General features: G+C 36.1%; 1 protein-coding gene across 7 annotated transcripts in view; it reads left to right on the forward strand.

Annotated features, from left to right (window-relative positions):
- The window catches only part of ERCC8 (ERCC excision repair 8, CSA ubiquitin ligase complex subunit), a 65,096-nt gene that overhangs the window by 36,624 nt on the left and 7,408 nt on the right, over nt 1–21,064 (forward strand). For 6 of the 7 annotated variants that reach the window (XR_011506457.1, XM_044772034.2, XM_070519623.1 and 3 more), the window contains 4 exons: nt 915–981; nt 4,187–4,287; nt 5,357–5,481; nt 11,116–11,313. Coding sequence is in view for 6 of the 7 variants with exons in the window: in XM_044772034.2 (XP_044627969.2) it covers nt 915–981; nt 4,187–4,287; nt 5,357–5,481; nt 11,116–11,313 (491 nt within the window). In the remaining variant the exon portion in view is untranslated. The remainder of the gene's footprint in view (nt 1–914; nt 982–4,186; nt 4,288–5,356; nt 5,482–11,115; nt 11,314–21,064) is intronic. The other variant, XM_070519621.1, reaches the window with a different exon arrangement.

Below are 21,064 nucleotides of genomic sequence, written 5' to 3' on the forward strand. Positions count from 1 at the left end.
GTTATTTCTCCATTTTAAAAAATAAACTACTTACAAAGCTTAGATCAGTACATTTAGTTCATGAGCATTGTTTAATATTGTTCTGGCTGAGTAAACATTCTTAATATTTAGGTGCTTTTTCTCTCAGTAAAAACATTTTAGAAAAAAGATATTGAAGGTATATTGTTTGGTAAAGGTATATTATTTTTGCTACTTTTTTATCAGTATTAGCTCATTAATTCTAAACAATGGAAAGATGAGATGTCATTGAGAAATATACATTTTTAAAAATCTCTGAGAAACACGTAATATATCAAGAAAACTTGGTGAGATGCATAGCATTTGTTTTATATTATCATGAGTTTCTGTTAATGTAAGCTAGGTAGATGAAAATATCTGATTTGAATAATTCAGTTAGGTAGAAGTGAATTAAAATGCTAAGATCACATCCTATAAGCTTATCATCTGTCCTTTATAGAAAAAACAATTGTACAAATTCTTTTTTACAATCATGAATTAAAATATTTTTTTCTTTATAACCTTCTGAAAAGGTAGAAAACATTTTTATTCTTCAGAATGTTTATCTTATATGGTTTGTTGCAGTGGCTTTTTGTCGTAGAGAGAAGTGAGCTTGAGCTATATCACTTGATGGATTGACCCACTAGGCTAACAGCTGTATTTAAAAAGAAAGACTCTCTTGCCTTGACTGTTCTTTCCAAAGCAAAACCAGGCCTTTTATAATAAAATATCATGTGTGAGAAATGCTCCATAGACTTCACATTAATATTTAAACACGGATTATTATAAATGTGAAAAAATGATCATATCAATTTATTTTTAATATTTAGTCTTCACTTTCTTCAGAATCAGACAAAATTAATTGCACTGTATCTCGTGATTTTTCACATATTTTGTAAGACTTTTCGTATTTGCAGGTCACAGACAAGAAATATTGTCAGTTTCCTGGTCACCACGTTATGAATATATCTTGGCAACTGCAAGGTAAAATGCAAATTATTTGATTCTGAAGTTAATAATTAATGATCAGCATTTTGAAAAGACTACATTTGTGAAAGATGCATATTTAGTTATTAATTAGGCCCTTAAAAATAAAATAGTTCTTACAGATTTTAATTCATATCACCAAAAGAAATCTTCCTTTATATCATAATCCTAATCCTGACTATCCATCTTGAAGGTGCTCACCTTAAAGAAAACAGGAGAATCTATGTAGCAATGTAAATCTAGTATGTACTACAGTAAAACAACGATGTTTTATCAATTTTTCATACAAAAGTATAGCACTCTGTTAATTTAAAAATAGTAGCATTTTTATTCCTTTTCTTTAATCCGGAATTATTTTGAATCTGATTCAACACATCTATCCATCCATTTATTGATTCGATTTACTAATATTTAAAAACTGCCTACTGTGTGCCAAGCATTGTGCCAGGGACACAGAGGTAACGAAGGCATAGTTCCTTCAAGAAGCTAACAGTCTAATGAGGGATATAGTCAGAAAAATCAGCGATTACAGGACATCCTGAAAAATGTTATAATAGATGTACATCTCTAGTAGGTATAATATGGGAAAAGAGCAAGAGCACTTAACTCTGGGGGCATCAAGGGATTTGGGGAGTTTTGTTGGCTGAAGGGAAGAGACTTGCATATTTAAATGCTGAGGAGGAAGTACCAGTAGGGAGAAATTGGTGAAGATGAGAAATGGAAGGAATAATTGGTGCATCAGGACCTTGAATAAACAGGAAATGGTAGTATCAAGGCTCCAGATAGAAGGGGGACGATTGATTTGACACGTGAAGGGCATCATGAGACTAAATGGAAGGAGGAAAAGGTAGATGTGAATACAGTTAAATTTGCGGCATGTCAAGTATAACTTGATGTCATTTATTGAAAATACTGGAATGGGGATGCAATTTTTCTTTGTTTATTTAAAGATTGGCACCTGAGCTAACAACTGTTGCCAGTCTTCTTTTTTTTTTTTTCCTGCTTTTTCTCCCCAAATTCCCCCAGCACATAGTTGTATATTTTAGTTGTGGGTCCTTCTTGTCATGGCATGTGGGACGCTGCCTCAGCATGGCCTGATGAGCAGTGCCATATCCACGCCCAGGATCCCAACTGGTGAAACCTCGGGCCGCCAAAGCGGAGCGCGAGAACTGAACCACTTGGCCTAGGGGCTGGCCCTGGGGGATGCAATTTTGAGGGAAGGTAGTAAAGATTTGGAGTAACAGTTTTAATGAATGGGGATGGGAGCTGCTTAGAGGCACGTAGGACTGCTGGTCAGTGTTGTGTGTTCAGCTGACGATGCAGACCACAGCTGTACTAAAGCCACAGAAATCAAAACATTAAATGACACAGACTTAACAATTGTCTGAAAATTGTTGAAGTCGTGGGTATAAGGTGGAAATAAAATCACGAAAAGCTTGGAGAGATCAAGAACGCAGTAAGGTAGTAGTGTCAGAGTAAGAAAATTTAAAAACTGAAGGGATAAGAAGCAGTAGTCAAAGATTTTGATATAGACATTTCAGTAAAACTTTTGGCAGAAGAATTATTAAAACAAAAGCTATTCATATTGGCTTTGTAAAGATAGGTGTCTGGGCTTTTGTAAAGCTGCCATCCCTCCCTTTCTCACTGTTTAGTCCCAAAAGAAGCTTCTGTTAATTGTTTGCAGAATATGACATTGAAATTATGGTTTCTGAATAAAACAAGGTCTAGAATGTAGCCGGAAGAAAACTGGCTAAAGAGGTGTGAAGGTGAAGTGTTAGATGCTGGTTGTGGGTCCATGCTAGAGTGGATTTACATTGTTCATGCCTAACTTGGTTTTTCCTCAAATCAGAGGGAAGCTAAGAGGCTTTTAATTCTCAGAGTATCCCAGGAATTAGAATCAGTACCAGAATGGACCTAATAATTAATCTTAGGAATCAGATATGTCTGAATCTAATCTGTTTCAGAAGAGACTTAAGTCCTCAGACTTATCCCTTTGCAGACGTTTTCCCCAGCTGGAAAGAAAGAAAACCAACCTGAGAATGGGAAATGCTAGCTCTTTGCTGACTATTCTGTAAGTTGGCTAGGTTTGATGGTGATCTGTGAAAAGACTCAAGGTTATAGGAAGAGATAAACCCCATAGGTAGGTAGGTAGGTAGGTAGGTTATAGGAAGAGATAAACTCTATAGGTAGGTAGGTTATAGGAAGAGATAAACCCTATAGGTCGGTCGGTAGGTAGGTAGGTAGATGACAAATAGGCTTATAAAATGCAAAGTAATGCTCTTCCTAATTAAAATGGGCTGGATAAACCCAATGGGTTACACTGTTGTTGGGGTCTTTGTGAGGACGTGATAGCCTCAGTTGAAGTGATTTCTGTTTTCTTTAGTAATAGTTTAGAAACTGAAATTGATATATGATCATGATTTTCCTGTCTTGTTTTCACTTACTTGAAATAAAATGAAAGTGAGTATCTAATTTCTAGGAGACATTAAATTTAGTTCTCATATATTTGGCAAAGATTGATTCGATGGGGCCGGTCCCGTGCCGAGTGGTTAAGTTCTCGCACTCTCCTTGGCAGCCCAGGGTTTTGCCGGTTTGGATCCTGGGTGCGGACATGGCACTGCTCATCAAGCCATGCTGAGGCAGCATCCCACATGCCACAACTAGAAGGACCCACAACTAAAAATACACAACTATGTACTGGGGGACTTTGGGGAGAAAAAGGAAAAAAAAAACTTGAGTACAGGAAACCGAATAAAATATATTGTCCTTATTATTCACCCTGTTCTCAATTTTTGTCACATAAAAAGAAAAAAAACACCAGATTCTTGCCAACTGGATTATTAAACAAAATGAAATTAATTAACTGCTTGATTGTCTAGACAATAGTTGAATAATAAACAAGAGAAAGGATGGAGTAACAAACTTGCTAAGGAACAAGCTCCAAGCCTCTCTAATCCTTGGGGAGAAAGATGCTCATGGCATTAAAAACAACATAAAAAGCCGAATTCTTTTTTTTGCTATTTTTTCACTTCTTTGTGCTACTATTGAATATTTGCTGAAAAGACCAAAGTGCAACTCAAATATACAAATACATTTGTGCAAATATACTAGGATCTCCGTGTGCCATACTACTGGAAAGGTGGGTGAAGAGTACAGTCATTGTTCAGCTATATACGTCAATGTAACATTTATTTCTTCTTAGTGCTGACAGTAGAGTAAAATTATGGGATGTGAGGAGAGCATCAGGATGTTTGATTACTCTTGATCAGCATAACGGGAAAAAGTCACAAGCTGTTGAATCAGGTAATGAAGAATGCACTAATATAGAAATATGACAATGATAGTACTTTTATATTACTTTCAAAATGAACAAGTTTGAGAAAGCATATTTATATTGAAAATTTTGAATTGAAAGCAAATAAATGTATATTAAGTTGCAATTTTTATGATTAAAAAAAGCATTCACAGTAAGTTTCTAAATTTATGTAAACTATAGCCGTCTGTCTTCAAGATACAGATTAGTGTGGCATTTCATCTGCCCCTGGATTTTCAAATGTAGAAACTTTTCTGGATTAACCTACCTCTTTTTTCCCTCCAATGACGCCAACTAATAGAAATTCAGTGCCACGTAGGAGGTTACAGTACATTAAAGGAACAGTAACATTTTGTGGCTATTGTGACAGAATAAAACTTTCAAGTTGTGTTAAATGTGAGTCAGCTGCAATCCAGGTGACAAAAGTATTCAGTTGCATTTTTACAATAGAATTTAATTTCTGTGTAGGTTAAATTCTGATTCAGAATTAATTCTGGACTAGAAATATATTAGGATGAACTATATGAAACCTATTATTGTTTTAATTTTTTAGATTAAATTAATCTGGCTATTGAGAATTATGCTTTCTCAAACTTGTTCATTTTGAAAGTAATATAAATTTTGATTGAGACTGGAACAGTTATTCTCCCCCGTCAAAGTTTTTTAAGCAGGAAATACTAGTATTATTGATTTTTAATAGTCTATGGAATGCTTTTTAGATTAAAAATGGAAACAGTATATAAGAAGTTTGAAAAGTCTTTAAAATTTTACTGTTAGGCTATGCATTTAATTGAGTTTGATAGCACAGCTTACTCTCTGAGGAAAAATTATATTTGGCAGGATTTTTTTCCTTTGGTTTTCCTCTATTTTTATGGTTCTAATTTATACAGCTTATATTCAAATAATTCAAAGACATGATTAATTTTAAATATAATCATTGTATATATTTTAAGTAATTCAGATAGTTGTCCGTTAATATGTTTAAATAACTATATCATCAAGCATTAAATGTGTGCTGAATACAAGAAGAGATAAACTGAATTGTATTTTTCATTGCAGCAAACACCGCTCATAATGGGAAAGTTAATGGCTTATGTTTTACGAGTGATGGGCTTCACCTGCTCACTGTTGGTACAGATGATCGAATGAGACTCTGGAATAGTTCCAATGGAGAAAACACACTAGTAAGAGATTTTAAGTACCTCCAGCCTTTTGGATATAAATTAAAGAAATAGATCTGGTTGTTTATGAAGAAATACTTCGAGAAAAACACTTGATGTTCTTTCTGTAGAGTTAACTCTGTTTCTTGCCTCTAAATCATGCTGTCTTTTTATAATATTTTTCCATTATGTGAACTAGTAATTCTCAACTGAGGACAACCCACCCCCCACTCCCCCACCACATTCCCTCTACTTAGTGGAGAATCACTACTCTACTGAGCCACTGTGCAAAACGACTGTGTACCATCTCTCTCAGATATATATTGGAAAAGAATAAAAGATTGAGAACAACTGATATAAATTAAAGTTATAAAGTTAAATAGTCAAATTTTATACTATATATGACTTGTAAACAAAATCCAACATGAATGTTATAGTACTAGAACATAATAGTACTTTAATACTGGAATAAATCTGTTTTAAAGGTGCTAGATTCTTGGTGGTAATTAATTTCTAGTACTTTTAAAAAATTTATGTTATGGTCCTTACCAGGTATACCCATGGTTTAATAACTTTCAGAATAAGCAACCAAAAGTTTATAATTTGGTGATGATAGTAATAACTAATATTTTTGAGAGCTTATGTGCCAGATGCTATGCTAATAAAAATTAACATTTAATATATGTGCTGGAGCATATATGGCCTTCTTTAATCATCACAGCAACACTATGAAGGTAGTTCCTGTTATAATACCCATTTTACACATGAGGAAAATGAGACAAAGTGGTTAGGTAACTTGCCTGAGTGTACAGAGCTAGAAAGCGACAGAGTTTGACTCTAGATTCCACTCTTACCATAATGCTGATTATACCCAGACCCCTTAAAGCATTTATTTAACACCTTAAGGTAGGTATTAATATTAATCATATTCCTTTCTTTAATCATCCTTTCTTTTTTTTTTTTTTAAAGATTTTATTTTTTTCCTTTTTTCTCCCCAAAGCCCCCCGGTACACAGTTGTATATTCTTTGTTGTGGGTCCTTCTAGTTGTGGCATGTGGGACTCTGCCTCAACGTGGTTTGATGAGCAGTGCCATGTCCACGCCCAGCATTCGAACCAACGAAACACTGGGCCGCCTGCAGTGGAGTGCGAGAACTTAACCACTCGGCCACAGGGCCAGCCCCTTTAATCATCCTTTCTAGCTGATTCTCTTTTGGATACTCTAGGTATCACTTTCACTATTAAATACTAATTTTGCTATGAGGTCAAAACTGTTTATACTAGATTACTTTAGAGTTTGCTAATCCCTCATATACTTTTTGAAATGCTTCTCCATCATGTCTGAGACTAGAAACTCAGGCATTGCAAATTTTAATTTAGAATCTTCCATTCATCATATTGTACCATGTCCCTTATCAGGTCACACCTTCCTTTTCTCGTTTTATTCATTTGTTTAATAAGAATTTATTAATTTATTTGCCAGGCAGTATTATACAGCAGTAGACAAAACATAGAAAAGTCCTATCCTCATGGAGCTTACATTCTAGGGAGAGGAAGAAAGACAACCATCAATCAATAGATGGATGGATGGATGAACAGATGGGTGGATAAAATATATGTTGGATGCAGTAAGTGCTATGAAGAAAATCAAAGCAAGGAAAGGAGCATAGAAAATACTGGGAAGTTGGAGTTGCTGTTTTACGTAGGGCAGTCAGGGTAGGTCTCACTCGGAAGATGACATTGGGCCTGAAGGAAGTGAAGGAGTGAGCCATCAGATTTTTGGGAGGGAGAGCATTCCAGGCAGAGGAAGGAAGAAAGTACAAAGACCCTGAGGGAGGAGCATGCTTGGGATATCCAGGGACCCTCTAAGAGGCTCTTGTGTTGGAACAGAGTAAGCCAGAGGGAGAGTAATAGGATAAGGAACAGGTGTTGCCTTCTTAGTATTACCCTTATTAGTTTTAAAAAGATGTATAAGTACACACTTGCAGTATATGTATAATTATTTATAATCTATATATTTTAGTAAAGATTAATTTCTTTTTTTAGATAAAAATGAAATAGAAATTCTCATGTTTTTTCGTACAGCTTTTAATGGATCATCTTGCAGACACCTTGAGGTGTGTGACCTGCACTCTGGAGACCATTGCCTTAGAGTACAGAACAAATAGCCGCAGGAAAAATTCACACAGAGGCAGCTTTTGGTACCAGAAAAGAAAAGAAAGATTTCAAAGCAGCTGTTCTGGTGTTAAGTGTTTAGTTACTGGTATTACACTCACTCAGTCGTCAGTGTCCAGAAACTGGGAGTCTGTTCTGTATTCTTCCCTGTCCCTTATCCCTGCTACTAAGTCAATTACATCCTGTTAATTCTTCCTTCTTAATTTTTTTCATATTTGTCTTCTCTTCCTGCCTCACTCTGGGCCCTCATGATCTCTCTATTTAATTTCTCTAACATCCTTCTAACTTTTTCCAAACTCATCTCCCAGTGAAAGTCTTTTAGTGTTTCCTCAATACTTTCAGGTTATTAAAACTGAATGCCCTCTCCTTTTGTGCCCAAGGCCTTCATAAGCTGTACCTTCTAACTCACCAGCTTTATGTCTTGCTCCCTTCGCATTTTTCCCTGTCCTTAGCCATACTGAACTACTTAAAGGTCTTTAAATAGACCATCCCCTCTTGCCCTTCCATTCTGCTGCATGGACTGCTGCCTTTGCTTTAGAATACCCTTCTTCTGCTTCCTATCCTAGCTCTTTTTAACTCTTCTAGTCCAGCTTAGATGCTTCCAGAGTACCCACTGCTCACTTGTATTACTGTGTACTGTGATTGTCACTTCACTTCATGGAATGAAAGAAAAATAATTTTACAACAACGTGGCACAGTGCTTTTTGATTAGCATAGTCTAGATTCAGTTTCTGTTTCTGTCACTTATTAGCCAAGAGACCTTGATCGAAATACTTAACTTTTTTAAGTGTTTTCTTTTTGTATAATAATGTTGCCTATCTCATAGTATTGTTTTGAGCATTACATGAGATAATGCTTGTAAAACATTTAGCACATCATCTGATACTTACAACAAATGTTGACAGTCAGTAAATATTATCCATCATTATTGTTATTATGCTGATAGTTGTTTGACAGTAAAATGAGCTGCCTTGTGATGGAATCTCTGCATCACTGTAGGTATTCACTTAGTGACTAGGTGTGTATATTTCCTGGGACATTACAAAGGATTCATAAGATAGAGAATTGAATTTGCCATCATTCTATCCCAAGTCTATGAAATCTTCCTCCTCTAGCAAAATCTTTTCAAATCCTTTAAGACATTATAGCCAAAAGTAGCCTGTTCCTCTACAGTACTTTCATAATGATATATATCACACTATTTACCACACATTGCCTTTTATGGTAAGCATTTATAGTCATAAAACAGGGGCCTTAATCACCCTGCACAGTGTGTGACACATAGTAAGCACTTAGTAAATGGTAGATCCCTCCTTTCCTTAATCTGTTATTAGACTTTCATTCCATAGGCATTGAAAAGATGTTAATAGTTTTGATCCCACAGGTGATTTGATCACAGCAGTGATTTACAAAAAGTAATAGGACAGTAAGTTGCAGGATGGCTTGAAGGGGGAATACTTAAGGACAAAGAGAAAAGTTAGTGAGCTGATTCAGTATTCATAACTCAGTCAACTTCCTAGTTCACATTTGGGAAGGAATGTGGTATAGTGAAAAGGACATAGGTTTCTGTAGCTAGGTGCTGTGATACATGTGAATAAGATCATCACAATCTAGCAGTTCATAATTTTTCCGGGAGTTACAGAGAATTTCTAGTTGAGAAGATTTGTGTTTTTCTCCATCCTCCCCAATGTCACACTCTGCAGTTTGTTTCACATGTAGGATCAAAAGATACAAATGCAGAAATGTTATACTTTTAAATATATATCTATAGGAATTAAAAATTTAGAGACTTATGCAATACCTTCATGTCCTAGGTGCTCTCGTATGCATTATTTCACTTGATTTTACACAATAACTCTGGTAAATGATGTTATTTCTTTTTAACAGATCAGAATAATGAAACTCAGAGGTTAAATCGTTCCTTACTCATAAGAGGCAAGAAAAGCGGGGATGGAGTGGGTTTCAAAAGCCCAAGTCTACTGACTATAAGTTTATTGTTGTAATATTTCAGGCTACCACCACTGCAGTGGAATAGCTGAATGCATGTGCCTAGTTCCGTCACAGTTAGCCTAAAGGGTGGGTAAGCCAAGTGTAGTATCCACAGATTATCAGCATGTATCCATTTGGGCATCAGTGTTTGTTTATACACACACACACTCACACTCTCCCACTCCCACTCAACCTTTAGAAAAAGAGAAAAAGGCAAATCACTGTCTATTTGAACTCTAGTATTAGCCATAGTGAAGGGAGATTTTGGTGACCTGCATGCTCATAATTCCCAAATGATTAGCTACTGGTTTTACACCTACCCTAAGCTGCTTATGTAAATTATCAGCAGGAAGTAAACCTGACTGTCAATTTCTGTAGCTCAAGGCTTCTCAGACTTTGATGAGCCTACAGATTACCTAGGGATCTTGTTAAAATGAAGATTCTAGTTCATTAGGATTGGGATAAGGCCTGGAATTCTGCATTTCTGACTGCTCAGGTGATGCTGATGTGGTTGGGCTTGCGCCTTGGCGTACATGTGCTGAATTTTAATTTTTGTCCCAAATACATAATTATTTATACAAAGCTGCAATTATAGTATATCCACTATTTGTGTTCTGTGCTTTTTTTATACTTAGCTTTTATCCCTATTTTCTGCATAATTTTCATAAATACGATTTTTAATTGATAAACTGTAGAGTTAATATAACATTATTAGAAATTTACATCTATTCTTAATTATTTTGCCATTCTAGATAATGCTGCATTGAATTCCTCTGAGCATATAGCTTTTCACTGTTTAATTATTTCCCTAAGATAAATCCCCAGGAGTAGTTACTAGGTCAAAGAGTAAGAATACCTTTGTTGTTTAATGGGTAGAGTTTCAGTTGTGCAAGATGAAAAGAATTCTGGAGATGGATGGTGGTGATGGTTGCACAACAGTGTGAATGTACTTAATGTCACTGAACTGTACTTGAATATGGTTAAGATGATAAATTTTATGTTATGTGTATTTTGCCACAATTAAAAATGTTTCAAAATAAAAAGAAAGTTATCCCTCCCCCCCCCAAAAAAAGAATATCTTTGTATTTTGTTGCATAATAAGCCACTTGGCCTTTGAGAAGGAATGAACAAATTCAGTACCATCAACATGTTTACCTACTTGTACCAATATTGAGCATCTTATGGTTTTTTCACATTTTTGCTAAATGATCTATAATGTTCTTTAAGGCAGCCTTAATTTGCATTTTATTTCTATCAACATTGAAATGTGAACATTTGCTCTTGTAGGGTTTTTTTACTATTTGTATTTCACTCTTATGTGACATGTACATTTATGTCCTTGGCCCTTGTTTCCATTAAGACACTGATCATTTTCTTTAGATTTAATAGAGCCCTGTCTATAGTATAATATTTTAAGTAAATATTTCTTCCAGTCTTTATTGTCTTTTTAATTCAGATTTAAGCAGTGAGTAACTTTATGATTTTACATCCTACAGGTGAACTATGGAAAAGTTTGTAATGACAGTAGAAAAGGATTGAAATTCACTGTCTCCTGTGGCTGCAGTTCAGAATTTGTTTTTGTACCATATGGTAGCACCATTGCTGTTTATACAATTTACTCAGGAGAACAGATAACTATGCTTAAGGGACATTATAAAAGTGTTGACTGCTGTGTATTTCAGTCTAATTTCCAGGTAAGAAGGATACTTAAGGGAATTTAAAATGCTCAGGTAGCTAGCTTGCCAGACTAGTCATATATAAAACAGCAAATTGCAATTTCATTCTGAGGAATTATACTTTGAATCCACATTTGAGCTAGCGTTTATTTAATAGAGGATAATACTGAATAGATGTTTAGATGATATAGGATGTATGCATGAATCAATATACTACTGTGCAACTTTCCTGGGATAAATTCTTTTTTTGCATATGGGCTCCATTTATTTAGCAGTTGAAAATCTGTGGCAAATTAATTTCTTGAAAACAATATTTTGGGGAAAAAATGGAATATACGTGTCTAATCTCAAAACGTAGTTTGTGTATCTTGATTTATGTTTGTATAAGTCTGTCTAAAATTTTTTTGTTTCCTTATTTTCTTGCAATGGCTAATAAGTTTGCTTTTGAGTTGATACAACTTACATAATTTCTTAAATACCTCTGGCTTTTGTTTGTTTAACATCCTGACCTTTCTCTTTAATCTCACCAATGGAGCAGACGGTTTTTTCAGAAAGCATTTGGACAGACTACTTCATGTGCTCTTTTAAATAAGTCTCTAATATAGCAAGACTGTTGATATTTTCCCTGGTTTCTAGGTAAGGAAAATGAGGCTCATGAAAGTTAAAAACTGATAGAATGAATATTAGGGATTATTAGAGCTAGGAGGGACTTGAACTGTCACCTGGTGAAGCTCTTACTTATTCATTCATTAATACTGATTAGTTAATTTGTCTGACACCAAGCGGTAAGATATACAGAGCTGATTTTTCAGCCAGCACACATCAGTATGGCAATATCCATTACTGAAACATTCCAATACACATCCTACCGTTGGTTACGTAATTGTTGCACCAAGCCCCCTGAGTGACCTCCAGCTTCACCTCAACCTAGCAACTAACGGGGGTCTTCAGGTCCCTGCTCCCCACTCTACAGCGAGTATCTCTTTTTTTTTTTTTTTCTGAGTTCATAATAGTTTACATCAATGTGAGCTTTCAGTTGTACAATATTACTTGACTGTCACCACATAAGTGCTCCCCTTCACCCCCTTTGCCCACCCCCCCACCCCTCTTCCTCTGGTAACCACTGAACTGTTTTCTTTGTCCATCTATTTGTTTATATGCCACATATGAGTGAAATCATCTGGTGTTTGTCTTTCTCAAACTGGCTTATTTCACTTAGCATAATTCCTTCCAGGTCCTTCCATGTTATAGCAAATGGGATGAATGTGTCTTTTTTTATGGCTGAGTAGTATTCCATTGTCTACATATACCACATCTTCTTTATCCAATCATCAGTCGATGGGGCACTTGGATTGTTTCCATGTCTTGGCTATTGTGAATAGTGCTGCAACAAACATAGGAGTGCATGTGCTACTTTGGATTGTTGATTTCAGATTGTTTGGGTAGATGCCCAGTAGTGGGATAGCTGCATCATATGGTAGCTCTATTTTTAGTTTTTTGAGGAATCTCCATACTGTTTTCCATAGTGGCTGCACCAGTTTGCATTCCCACCAGCAGTGTATGAGGGTTCCCTTTTCTCCACACCCTCTCCAACATTTGTTATTTTTAGTCTTAGTGATTAGAGCCATTTTAACAGACATAAGGTGGTATCTTAGTGTAGTTTTGATTTGCATTTCCCTGATGATTAGTGATGTTGAACATCTTTTCATGTGTTTATTGGCCATCTGTATAGCTTGTTTGGAAAAATGTCTGTTCATATCCTCTGCCCATTTTTGATCGGATTGTTGGGTTTTTTATTGTTCAATTGTGTGAGTTCTTTATATATTATGGAGATTAACCCCTTGTCAGATAAATGATTTGCAAATATTTTCTCCCAGTTGTTGGGTGGTCTCTTTGTTTTGATTCTAGTTTCTTTTGCCTTGCAGAAGCTCTTTAGTCCAGTGAACTCTCACTTGTTTATTTTTTCTTTTCTTTCCCTTGTGAAGACATCGTATTTGAAAAGATCCTTTTTAGTTCGATGTCATAGAGTATACTGCCGATATTATCCTCCAGGAGTTGTATAATTTCAGGATGTATCTTCAAGTCTTTGATCCATTTTGAGTTTATTTTTGTGTACGGCGTGAGACAGTGGTCTACCTTCATTCTTTTGCGTGTGGCTGTCCAGTTTTCCCAACACCATTTATTGAAGAGACTATCTTTTCTCCATTGTGTGTTCTTAGCTGTCTGTAGATGCGTGGCTTTATTTCTGGGCTTTCAGTTCTGTTCCATTGATCTGTGTGCCTGTTTTTGTACCAGTACCATGCCATTTTGATCACTATGGCTCTGTAGTACATTTTGAAGTCAGGGATTGTGATATCTCCAGCTTTGTTCTTTTTTCTCAGGATTGCCTTGGCAATTTGGGGTCTTTGGTTACCCCAGATGAATTTTAGGATTCTTTGCTCTATTTCCATGAAGAATGTCATTGGGATTCTGATTGGGATTGCATTGAATCTGTAGATTGCTTTGGGTAGTATGGACATTTTAACTATGTTTATTCTTCCAGTCCATGAGCAAGGAATCTCTTTCCATCTCTTTATGTCATTATCAGTTTCTTTCAGTAATGTCTTATAGTTTTCATTGTATAAGTCCTTCACCTCCTTGGTTAAATTCATTCCTAGGTACTTTATTCTTTTAGTTGTGATTGCAAATGGAATTGTATCCTTGAGTTCCCTTTTGTAGGTTCATTATTGGAGTATAGAAAAGCAACTGATTTTTGTAAGTTGATTCTGTACCCTGCAACTTTACTGTAGTTGGTAATTATTTCTGTTAGTTTTCTGAGGGATTTTTTGGAGTTTTCTATATATAAGATCATGTCATCTGCAAACAGTGCAAGTTTCACTTGTTCACTCCCTATTTGGATTCCCTTTATTCCTTTCTCTTACCTAATTTTTCTGGCCAAAACCTCCAGTACTGTGTTGAGTAAGAGTGGTGATAGTGGGCATCCTTGTCTTCTTCCTGTTTTCAGGGGGATGGTGTTCAGGTTTTGCCCACTGAGTATAATGTTGGCTGTGGGTTTGTCATATATGTATAGCCAGTATCTCTTGATTGGTCAATGTCTTGATGTACCACTTGTAAAATATTTTTCATGTTACTTCTAGGAGAAAAGCTAAAGCACCTGAGACGTGACATGACTTACCTCAAACCTACAAGTAGTTATTGACAGAGCATAATTATCCATTGGAAGAGATTCTTAGAATACTCTTTTCTTGTCTGGAGTCACTTAAAGACACAGCCAAGATTTTTTTTCAGTTATTTTATTGAGGTCATAATGGCTTATAACATTGTGTAATTTAAGGTGTACATTATTGTTTATCACTTTCTGTATGCACTGCATCATGCTCACCAACAATAGTCTAATTTTTATCCATCACCACGTATATGTGCCCCTTTACTCCTTTTACCCACTTCCCAAACTGTTTCTGCTCTGGTAGCCACTAATCTGTTCTCTTTGTCCATGTGTTTATCTTCCACTTATGAGTGAAATTATGCAGTGTTTATCTTTGTCTGGCTTATTTCACTTAACATAACACCCTCAAAGTCCATCCATGTTGTTGAAAATGGGATGATTTTGTCTTTTTTTATGGCTGAGTAGTATTCCATTGTATATATATGTATATACCACATCTTCTTTATCCATTCCTTGATAGGCGCTCAGTTGATATGAGTTGCTTCCACATCTTGGGTATTGTGAATAATGTTCCAATGAACATAAGGGTGCATAAATCTCTTTGAATTGTTGATTTTAAGTTCTTTGCATAAATACCCAGTAGTAGGATAGCTGGATTCTGTAGTATTTTTGTTTTTAATTTTTTGAGAAATCTGCATACTGTTTTCCATAGTGGCTGCACCAGTTTGCACTCCCATCAGCAGTGTATGAGGGTTCCCTTTTCTCCACATCCTCTCCAACATTTGTTATTTTTTGTCTTGGTGATTAGAGCCATTCTGAGGGATGTAAGGTGATATCTCACTGTAGTTTTGGTTTGCATTTCCCTAACGATTAGTGATGTTGAACATCTTTTCATGTGCCTATTGGCTATCTGTATATCTTCTTTGGAAAAAATGTCTGTTCATATCCTTTGCCCATTTTTTGATCAGGTTGTTTGTTTTGTTGTTGAGTTGTATGAGTTCTTTATATATTTTGGAAATTAACTGTTTGTCGGATATATGATTTGCAAATGTTTTCTCCCAGATGGTGGGTTGTCTTTTCGTTTTGTTCATGATTTCCTTTGCCTTGCAGAGGCTCTTTAGTCTGATGTAGTCCCCTTTGTTTATTTTTTCTTTTGTTTCCCATGCCTGAGTAGACATGGTATTCGAAAAGATGTTGCTAAGACCTGTGTCAAGGAGTGTATTGCCTCTGTTTTCTTCCAGAAGTTTTATGGTTTCAGGTCTTACATTCAAGTCTTTAATGCATTTTGAGTTAATTTTTGTGTATGGTCTAAGATAATGGTCTACTTTCATTCTTTTGCATTGACTATTCCCAACACTATTTATTGACTTTCCTTTCTCCATTATATGTTCTTGGCTTCTTTGTCAAAGATCAGCTGTCCATAGATGTGTGGTTTTATTTCTGGGCTTTCAATTCTGTTCTCTTGATCTGTGTGTCTGTTTTTGTGCCAGTACCATGCTGTTTTGATTGTTACAGCTTTGTAGTATATTTTGAAGTCAGAGATTGTGATGCCTCCAGCTTTGTTCTTTTTTCTCAGGATTGCTTTAGCTATTTGAGGTCTTTTGTTGTTCCATATAAATTTTAGGATTCTTTGTTCTATTTCTGTGAAGAATGTCATTTGGATTCTGATTGAGATTACACTGAATCTGTAGATTGCTTTAGGTAGTATGGATATTTTAACTATGTTTATTCTTCCAGTCCATCTGCATGGAATATCTTTCCATCTCTTTGTCATCTTCGGTTTCTTTCAATAATGTCTTACAGTTTTGAGTGTATAGTTCCTTCACCTCCTTGGTTAAATTTACTCCTAGATATTTTATTCTTTTCGATGAGACTATAAATGAGATTGTATTCTTGAGTTCTCTTTCTGCCAGTTCATTATTAGTGTATAGAAATGCAACTGATTTTTGAAAATTGATTTTGTACCCTATAATTTAGCTGTAGTTGTTGATTATTTCTAATATTTTTCTGGTGGATTCTTTAGGGTTTTCTACATATGGGATCATGTCATCCGCAAACAGTGAGAGTTTCACTTCTTCCTTTCCATTTTGGATAACTTTTACTTCTTTTTCTTGCCCAATTATTCTGGCCAAAAGCTCCAGTACTATGTTGAATAGGAGTGCTGAGAGTGGGCACCCTTGTCTTGTTCCTGTTCTCAGAGGCATGGCTTTCAGTTTTTCCCCACTGAGTTTGATGTTGGCTGTGGGTTTGTCATGTATGGCCTTTATTATGTTGAGGTTATTTCATTGTATACCCATTTTATTGAGAGTTTTTATCATAAATGGATGTTGGATCTTCTCAAATGCTTTCTTTGCATCTGTTGAGATGATCATGTGGTTTTTATTCCTCATTTTGTTAATGTGGTATATTACATTGATTGATTTGCAGATGTTGAACCATCCGTGTTCCTGTTATAAATCCCACTTGATCATGGTGTATGATCCTTTTAGTCTATTGCTGTATTCAGTTTGCCAATATTTTGTTGAAGATTTTTGCATCTATGTTCATCAGTGATATTGGCTTGTAATTTTCCTTCTTTGTGTTGTCCTTGTGTGGTTTTAGAATCAGGCTGGTGTTGGCTTCATAGAATGAATTAGGAAGTGTTCCATCTTCTTCAGTTTTTTGGAAAAGTTTGAGAATGATAGATATTAAATCTTTGAATGTTTGGTAGAATTCTCCAGAGAAGCCATTTGGTCCTGGACTTCTGTTTTTTGGGAGGTTGTTGATTACTATTTAAAACTCTTTATTTCTGAGTGGCATATTCAGATTCTCTATTTCTTGATTCATTTTTGGGAGGTTGTATGAGTCTAAGAATTTATCCATTTCTTCCAGGTTATCCAAATTGTAGGCATATAGTTTTTCATATTATTCTCTTATAATCCTTTGTATTGCTGTAGTATCTATTGTACCCATTGTAATTTCTTCTCTTCCATTTCTAATTTTATTTATTTGAGCCTTCTCTCTTTTTTTCTTAGTGAGTCTAGCTAAGGGTTTGTCAGTTTTGTTTATCTTCTCAAAGAATCAGCTCTTAGTTTCATTGATCCTTTCTACTCTTTTGTTGGTCTCTATTTCATTTATTTCTGCTCTAATTTTCATTATTTCCTTCCTTCTGCTGACTTTGGGCTTTGTCCTTTTTCTAATTCTGTTAGGTGTAGCTTAAGATTACTTATTTGAGATTTTTCTTGCTTGTTGAGGTGCACCTGTATTGCTAAGAATTTCCCTCTTAGAATCACTTTTGCTGCCTCCCATAAGTGTTGGTTTGATGTATTTTCATTTTTGTTTATCTTCAAGTATTTTTTGATTTCTCCTTTGATTTCTTCATTGATCCAGTGGTTGTTCAGTAGCATGTTGTTTAGTCACCACATATTTGTGACCTTCCCAACTTTTTTCTTGTAGTTCATTTCTAGTTTCATGGCATTGTGGTTGGGAAAGATGCTTGATATGATTTCAATCTTCTTAAATTTATTGAGACTTGCCTTGTTTCCCAGCATGTGCTCTATCTGTTCCATGTGCACTTGAGAAGAATGTGTATTCTGTTTTTGGATTGAATGTTCTATATATCTATATCTATTAAGTTCATCCGGTCTGGTTTTTCATTTAATTCCACTATTTCCTTATCCATTGATGTAAGTGGGATGTTGTAGTCCTCTGCTATTATTGTGTTGCTGTTAATTTCTACCTTTAAGTGTGTTAATAAATGCTTTATATACTTGAGTGGTCCTGTGTTAGATGCATATATATTCGTAAGTGTTATGTCCTCTTGGTGGAATGTCCCTTTTGTCATTATATACTGCCCCTCTTTGTCTCTCATTGCCTTTTTATCTTGAAGTCTGCTTTGTCTGGTATGGCAACACCTGCTTTGTTTTGTTTGGCATTTGCTTGGAGTATCATGTTCCATCCCTTCACTCTGAGCCTGTGTTTGTCTTTAGAGCTGAGGTGTGTTTCCTGGAGGCAGCAAATTGTTGGGTCTTATTTTTTTCGTCCATTCAGACATTCTCTGTCTTTTGATTGGAGAATTCAATCCGTTTACATGTAGAGTGATTATTGATATATGAGGGCTTAATACTGCCATTTTATCTCTTGTTTTCCAGTTCTATATTTCCCTTGTTTCTCTTCCCTTGTGTTTCTGATTGCCATTTCAGTTTGGTGGTTTTCTTTGATAGTTTTTTCAGTTTTCTCTTTCTTTATGATTTGTCTCTCTTCTGATTTTTTGTTTAGTGGTTATTATGAGGTTTGTATAAAAGATCTCATAGATGAGATAGTCCATTTTCTGATGGCCTATTACTTCTTTAGCCTAAGCAGTTTCCCTCCCTTTCCTCTTCCTCTTCTAAGTTATTGGTGTCACAAGTTATTCTGTTTTGTCTTGTGAGTTTGTGATTAAAATAAAGTGTTTATAGTTATATTTGATGCTTTCCTGCCCCTTATGTTTTATGTTGTAATTAAGTGTTTGGTAATCTGTTCTGATAGCTGCAATTTTCTGATTTTGTCTATTTATCTCCTTGCTCAAGGCTTTGTAAATCTTTCCTGTTTTGTTTCAGGTATGTGGAACTTCTTGATCATTTCTTGTAGGGGAGGTCTAGTAGCGATGAAGTCCCTCAGCTTTTGTTTATCTGGGAAAGCTTTTATTTCTCCACTGTATCTGAATTATAGTTTCCTGGATAGAATATTCCTGGCTGAAAGTTTTTGTTTTTCAGTATTTTGAATATATATCATTCCAGTCTCTCTTAGCCTGTACATTTTCTGCTGAGAAATCTTCTGAAAGGCTGACAGGGGTTCTTTTGTAGATTATTCTCTTCTGCCTTGCTGCCCTTAATGTTTTTTCTTTGTCATTGACTTTTGTCCCTTGCTACCCTTAATGTTTTTTATTTGTCATTGGCTTTTGCCAGTTTTACTATTATATGCCTTGGAGATAGTCTTTTTGCATTGATGTAATTAGGAGCTCTGTTGGCTTCATATACTTGTAAGTCCAGTTTCTTCCCCAAGTTTGGGAAGTTCTCAGCTGTTATTTCTTTGAACAAGCTGTCTGCTCCTTTCTCCCTCTCTTCTTCCTCTGGAATACCTATAATGCTTACATTGCATTTCCTAATTGAGTCAGAGATTTCTCCAAGACTTTCTTCATTTTTTTAAGTCTTAGTTCTCTCCCCTCCTCCACCTGAAGCATTTCTATATAATTTTTTTACCCATTTTATCTATTTAAATCTATATTTCTGTCCTCTAAATTGCTAATTATGTCCTCCAGAATGTCAGCTCTGTTTTTTAAGTTTTCTGGATTGTTTTTTAATCTCATTCATTGTGTTCTTCATCTCCAGAATTTGTTTGGTGTGGGGTTTTTTTAGAGTTTCAATCTCTTTGGTGAAGTCTTCCTTCTGCTCATTAATTTTACTCCTGAGTTCATTCAACTGTCTTTCTGAGTTTTCTTGTAACTCATTGAGTTTATGAGAAATATTTTGAATTCTCTGTCATTTAGATTGTAAATTTCTGTTACTTCAGGATTGGTTTCTGGAGACTTGTCATTTTCCTTCTGCTTTGAAGTGTTAATATAGTTCTTCATCGTTTGATGAAGTGATCCTGTCCTGGTGCACAGTGGTAGTATCAGGTCACAGATTCCACCTGCCACCTGCCACCTCTTGGGGGAGACAGGAGCTGTCTGTTCTGAACCTGCTGTATCTGCTGGAAGTTGTTCTGATAGGGCTTGTCTGCATTTGCTTGCTGGCCACAGCCATTTGGCAGGTCACACAAGCACACATAGGTGCTCTGTGGTGGAACTGCTGCCTTGGCCGGGGACTGCCCAAGCTGGTGCACTAGGCAGGAGGGGAGGGGTGCTTTCTTTCACACATGTGCACCTACTCTATTCTCACAGGTGGTTTGCCTGGACTGCTGTGCTTAGTGAGGGTGCCCATGCAGTGGCTGAGCCATGCCACTAGGTGTAGAGTCGGGGGCCGGGTTGCAACTTCAAAAGCATTCACACGCAGGCCTGTCTGCTCCCCCATGTCCTCTTAGAGCCACACACTGGCTGCTGTGTGAAGACCTGCAACCTAGATCACTGCCACTGGGGAGGGGGAGGGGAACTGCTCACCTTATTGCACTGCTTACCGGGGATCCAGTACCCCCACCTTCAGATGTATGACTGTGTGGATCTCTCAGACATCCTATTGTACTTTGTAGGGTATCCTCTGTTGGTTAATGAATGTCTGTTTCATCATAATTTAGAGGGGAGAGACTAAGGGAACAGCTCAATCCGCCACAATGCTGACATCACTCAAGATTTTAACCCAAGTATTCTGACTACAAATTATTGCTTTCCACCAAATCAGAGCTGCCTAACAGGTGTGCTTAGAATGGATTAAAAATGTGCCAAGATGTTGATTCTCCTCAGTCCCTGGGATAGCTGGGACGAGACTGGGACAGCAAGATACCTGGGGCCCTTTGCCTCCTGATAAATATGATTTTGTATGTTCTGTGTACTCAGAAAGATTTGAATCACTGCAGTGTATCAGAAAAGTTGCACCTGTCATCCTGTTCCATCTATTACGATTTCCAAAAAGGAAAATAACTATAAATCTC

This window comes from Equus asinus, chromosome 10 (genome assembly GCF_041296235.1).
Source record: "Equus asinus isolate D_3611 breed Donkey chromosome 10, EquAss-T2T_v2, whole genome shotgun sequence".
Classification (NCBI taxonomy): domain Eukaryota; kingdom Metazoa; phylum Chordata; class Mammalia; order Perissodactyla; family Equidae; genus Equus; species Equus asinus.